Genomic DNA, 5382 nt, shown 5'->3' on the forward strand with positions numbered 1-5382 from the left:
GCTCTCCCAATCCCGGTAAATAACAAAATCGAAATTCTACATGGTGCAAGAAACCCGGGAAGTGAATAACTAGCGTTAGGGACTCCGAGAGAGTGAGAAAATAAAGATACCATACTACGGAGATCATAATCTGGGGACCCAGATCCGATACTACAGGATCTTTACAGTAGATGATGATAAACTTCCGTCCCATACTACGGGGACAGATCCGATACTACAGGACCAAAAGCGGCCCATTAATACGGGGACCTTCCGAATAAATCAACGGAAAATAACATCCCATACAACGGGAAACTAAGCTAAGATGCCGGACCCGCTAGCTTCAGGAGCCGACGCAGCAGAGAAGGCGAAAAACGACGCGGAGCTTTCTAACCTCAAATCAGCACGCAAAGCCATCCGGAGCCTTACTACGAAACAAATAACAGCAACTGACGCCCTACTAGCGCTGCCCCAGACTACGGAGCAGGAACTGGATGACGCTATCCTAATTCTACAGCAAAAAGACGAGGACTTGAACGAGTACGACTTCAAAATAAATATGAAGCTCCACTACCGGGAGAAAATCGCGCTCGTCATCAGGAAGGCTCAACGCCGAATACAGAACATCATCGGAACAACCAGCTCGTCCAACTACACTACTACAGGAGGAGGACTTAATCAAGGCAGAACCGGCCCTCCACTAGCAATGACAACACAGCTGACAACACCGCTGACGCCAACGCCCGGCTACACCACAAGGACGAAGCTACCTAAGCTCGTTCTCCAGAAATTCAGCGGAGATATTACGCAATTCACCAGCTTCTGGAATCAATTTAAAGCAGCAATACACAACAACGTGAGTCTTCCAAAAATTGAGAAATTTAATTATTTACTTTCATATTTGGAAGGTGACGCTAAGATCGCGTTGGCGGGTTTATACGCGTCGGACGAAACTTATGACGAGGCGATAAAAATCCTAGACAATAGATTTGGGCGCAGGGATCTTATAATACATACACACATGAGTAAATTACTCAACATGGAGCCCGTTAGGAAAGTTACCGATCACAAGGCGTTCAGGCGATTATTTGACTCTTGCGAATTAAATATCAGGAGTCTTAAGTCGCTTGGCGTAGATACGATCGCTAACGGGACTTTTTTATGCCCAGCATTGTTAAAATGTCTCCCGGATGAAATAAGATTAGAGTACAGTAGGAAACACGTTAAAGACGCCAATTGGAATGTCGACACGCTATTAGATTTCCTAAAACAAGAAATTGAAAGTCGAGAAACTTCCACCTTATTAGGCTCTAGTGTAACTAATTATTTTAGCGCTAATAATTCAGCGGAAAATCAGGTTAGAAAACCTTTAAAATACCCCCAAAACTCGTCCTCGGCGCTCATGGCTTACGCTCAACATAATTCTAATTCCCGTAACGATAATTCCCATAATAGAGGAAACAATGTATATTGCGTGTTCTGCCAAGACAGCTCCCACAAAAGCTTTGACTGCGATAGAACTACAATAGATAAAAAGAGACAAATACTTACGGATCAGCGCAGGTGTTTTATTTGCTTAAAGGTATCGCATCAAGCTCAAAATTGCTATTCAAAATTTAAAAACTGCCGGAAGTGTAAGAGAAGGCATCATTACGCCCTTTGCGAACAAAACGAGATCAATAAGGTAGTAACTCCCAATAACGATAAGGGAAATAATAGCGCGGTCAATATTGCTAGTACAAGGGCGGAAAAAGAAGAGGGTAAAACCGTATTACTACAAACAGCCCTTGCCGTTGCTAGAGCGCCCGTTGGCAAAGAAGGGATAGATGCTGAGGGGGTGGAAATCAGGTGCCTACTTGACACTGGGGAGAATGATAGCTTTATCAGATTGGACGTGTCCCAACGGTTGGGATTACCCGTTGTTGGAGAAGTTGAGGTCGAAATAAACACATTCGGAACAAAAAATAGTACCAAGGAACTTAGAAATAAGGTTCGGCTTACGCTAGAAAATACTCAAAATCCCACACCCCGAATTGAAATAGTTGCTATTGAAGTTCCATATGTTTGCAACGCCGTGACAACTTTAAAATGCGATGAGATAGAAAGCTACATGCTAATGAAGGGCTTACAACTCGCGGATAGGCCTACTACCAAACTGATAGCTCTAGCATGGATATGTTAATAGGAGGAAATCACTATTTCGAAATTGTAACAGGCCATTTCGAAAGATTCACCCCCGCTTTAGTAGCGATAGAAACGCATTTGGGCTGGACCATACAAGGGCCCGTCGGAAATAAAACGGGAGGAGTTGGGGTATACCAAGTCACCGCTCTGAGAACTAGCGTTACGGAACGAGAAATTGCCAAAACCGTCGAAAAACATTGGTCATTAGAAAGTATGGGAATAGAAGACGGGGAGCAGACTACAATGGATGTTAAAAATGGGGAAATTCTACATGACTTCAATCAAAAAATAAAATTAATTGACGGAAGATATCACGTCACCTTCCCCTGGAAAAACGAGAAAACCGCGTTGCCAGATAATTTAGGGCAAGCCAAGCTTAGGGGAAACAGCTTAGTTAAAAGATTCAAACGAGACCCGGTTCTCTTCGAAGAATGTCAGGCGGTTGTAAAAGAACAGTTGCGATTAGGAATCGTCGAAACGGTACCGAATGTTTCCCAATCTAGCGCCCCCGGCACATACTACCTCCCACCCCAGGCGGTAAAAAGAGATAGAACCACCACAAAAGTTAGAGTTGTTTTGGACGGTTCCTCCCACGGGAGGGGAGCGCCCTCTTTAAACGATCTACTATTTAGCGGCCCGAATTTGAACCCCGACCTTTTACTTATTTTGCTAAGATTTAGAGTACACAAAATTGCTTTCATAGCTGATATAGAAAAGGCATTTTTGCAAATTCGATTAGCAGCCGAGGAAAGAGAGTCGGTGAGATTTCTTTGGTATAAGGTTGAGGAGTCTAGCGGTAAATTAGTGGAAGACGAATTTATTCACCTACGAATGACCAGCGTTCCCTTTGGACTCAAACCAAGCCCATTCTTATTGGCCAATACCATAAAATATCACATACACAACACTGAGGGTGCTGACAAAAAGGCGGTAGCGGTTTTAGATAGGGATCTGTACGTAGACGACCTAGCAGGTGGGGAGGAAAGCGTAGAGGAGGCATACAAGCTCTCTGTAAACATAAACAAATTAATGAGCGGAGCTAGCATGCACTTTCGCAAGTGGCAATCAAACTCACCGGAACTAAGAGGCCTATGGGGAGAAAATAAGGGAAGTCAAGGTCACGTGCCACTTTTCGAGGGAAAAGATAATCCGAGTGATTTAAAAGTTTTAGGATTCAAATGGCTTACTAACGAGGATACATTTTCTTTTAATTTGGACAATTTAGTTGAGGTCTTACAAGACATTAAGCCTACAAAAAGGTATGTTTTAAGCGCAATGGCGAGAATTTTCGATCCGATAGGAATATTAGGCCCATTTACGATTAGGGCCAAAGTTATTTTCCAAAAGCTATGGGAATCAAAATTAACCTGGGACGAAGAAATAACAGGCAATATTCGAGATGAATTCGTTTCGTGGTGTAGTGAATTACCTTTACTACGACACGTTAAACTACCTAGACACTACTTTAATGGGAATAATAATATCAATAACCTACAAATACACACATTTTGCTTACGCCACATCAATCTATGTACGTTACTTAACGAATTCCGGGGAAACTGAGGTCGCTTTCGTAACTTCTAAAACTAGAGTTGCCCCTTTGAAAAAGTTAACTATTCCGCGGCTGGAATTAATGGGATGCGTCCTAGGGGCCAGATTAACTAACTATATTAAAAACATATTTGAGCAGCCTACTATAACTAATTACTTATGGACCGACTCCACCATTGCGTTACATTGGCTAAAAGATTCACCTACAAACTGGAAACCTTTCATTACCAATAGAGTATCAGAAATACAAAAGCTGACAAATGTTGAAAATTGGAACCATTGCCCAGGCCTACAAAATCCGGCCGACGTTCCTACGAGGGGTCTTTCAGGCGGGAAGCTTAGTACGCACGAATTATGGTTAAAAGGACCGATTTGGCTGCGAGGGCCAAAATCACAATGGCCCAATGAAGGGGGGCAAAAACTGGATTCCGAAGAATTAGATAGAGATAGGCGCGCGCACGTTATGGTTGTAGATAGTAAAAACAAACTAGGCCTCGATAATATTGTAGATCTAGATCGGTATAGTTTTTTAGATAAAGCCCTTCGTGTTACGGCGTACATAATCAGATACCTAAATTTTCGAGGTTTAGGAGAAAAGCGGATAGGGCCTATAACTGCCGAAGAAATGGCAGAAGCTGAAATCAAGTGGGTTAAATGTATACAAGAAAGACTCTACGGGGAAGATATTACATTACTTAAAAATGGCCAAAAACTAAAATCGACTTCTAAAATAGGCACCCTATATCCAATACTTAATAAGAAGGGCTTGTTACGCGTAGGAGGCCGATTAGATAAAGCAGATATGGCCTACAGTTTAAGACACCCAATAATTTTAGGCCAAAAGGAACGCTTGTCCGAATTAATTATGGAACGTTGTCATCAAAAGATACTACATGGGGGGACTCAAGCTACCTTAACTCGAGCCCGAGAAAATTACTGGGTTATCTCCGGCCGACAATTAGCCAAACGGGTAGTTTCGAACTGTATGAAATGCAGGGTTTCTAAAGCTAAACCAGGAGTAGCTCCTTCCGCCCCTCTTCCTCAAAATAGAATAGAAAAGGCCCCTCCATTTCAGGTAGTGGGGATTGATTTTGCAGGTCCCATACACATAAAAGGACCCCAATACTACGAAGGCAAATCTAAAACTTTAGATAAAGCATACATATGCTTGATCACCTGCGCGGTAACAAGAGCGTTACATTTGGAATTGATGCCTTCGCTTAGCACGGAAGAGTTCTTATTGGCGTTTAGACGTATGGTTGCCAGACGGGGAACACCTTCAGTTATATACTCTGACAATGCCAAGACCTTTCAAAGAGCAAATAAAGATCTCGTGAATTATGTTTAATTCAGAGAAAACGGCATGGTATTAGAAGATAAAACTTATTTTATACAAGACGTTTCGAGCCGAGGCTCTTCTTCAGTCGTTCGTTAGTTTTAATTAAAACTAACGAACGACTGAAGAAGAGCCTCGGCTCGAAACGTCTTGTATAAAATAAGTTTTATCTTCTAATACCATGCCGTTTTCTCTGAATTAAACATAATTTCTACTAATATTCACCATGGTAAATAATAAGTTTAATATATCTCGTGAATCTTTGGGGAAAATTGAGGGATAAGGAATTATTGGAATATTTTAGTAAAGAAGGAATCTCTTGGCAATTCAAT

General features: G+C 42.0%; 1 protein-coding gene across 1 annotated transcript; it reads left to right on the top strand.

Annotated features, from left to right (window-relative positions):
• The first annotated feature begins 304 nt into the window (after positions 1 to 304).
• On the top strand, positions 305 to 5062 carry LOC149933508 (uncharacterized). The gene is made up of 3 exons (XM_090157311.1): positions 305 to 2041; positions 2122 to 3422; positions 3949 to 5062. The coding sequence occupies exons 1-3, from the start codon at positions 305 to 307 to the stop codon at positions 5060 to 5062; spliced, it is 4152 nt and encodes a 1383-aa protein (XP_090013437.1).
• The last annotated feature ends 320 nt before the right edge of the window (positions 5063 to 5382 follow it).

The sequence above is a fragment of the Leiobunum rupestre genome, chromosome 8 (genome assembly GCF_980474605.1).
Source record: "Leiobunum rupestre chromosome 8, qqLeiRupe1.1.hap1, whole genome shotgun sequence".
Classification (NCBI taxonomy): Eukaryota; Metazoa; Arthropoda; class Arachnida; order Opiliones; family Sclerosomatidae; genus Leiobunum; species Leiobunum rupestre.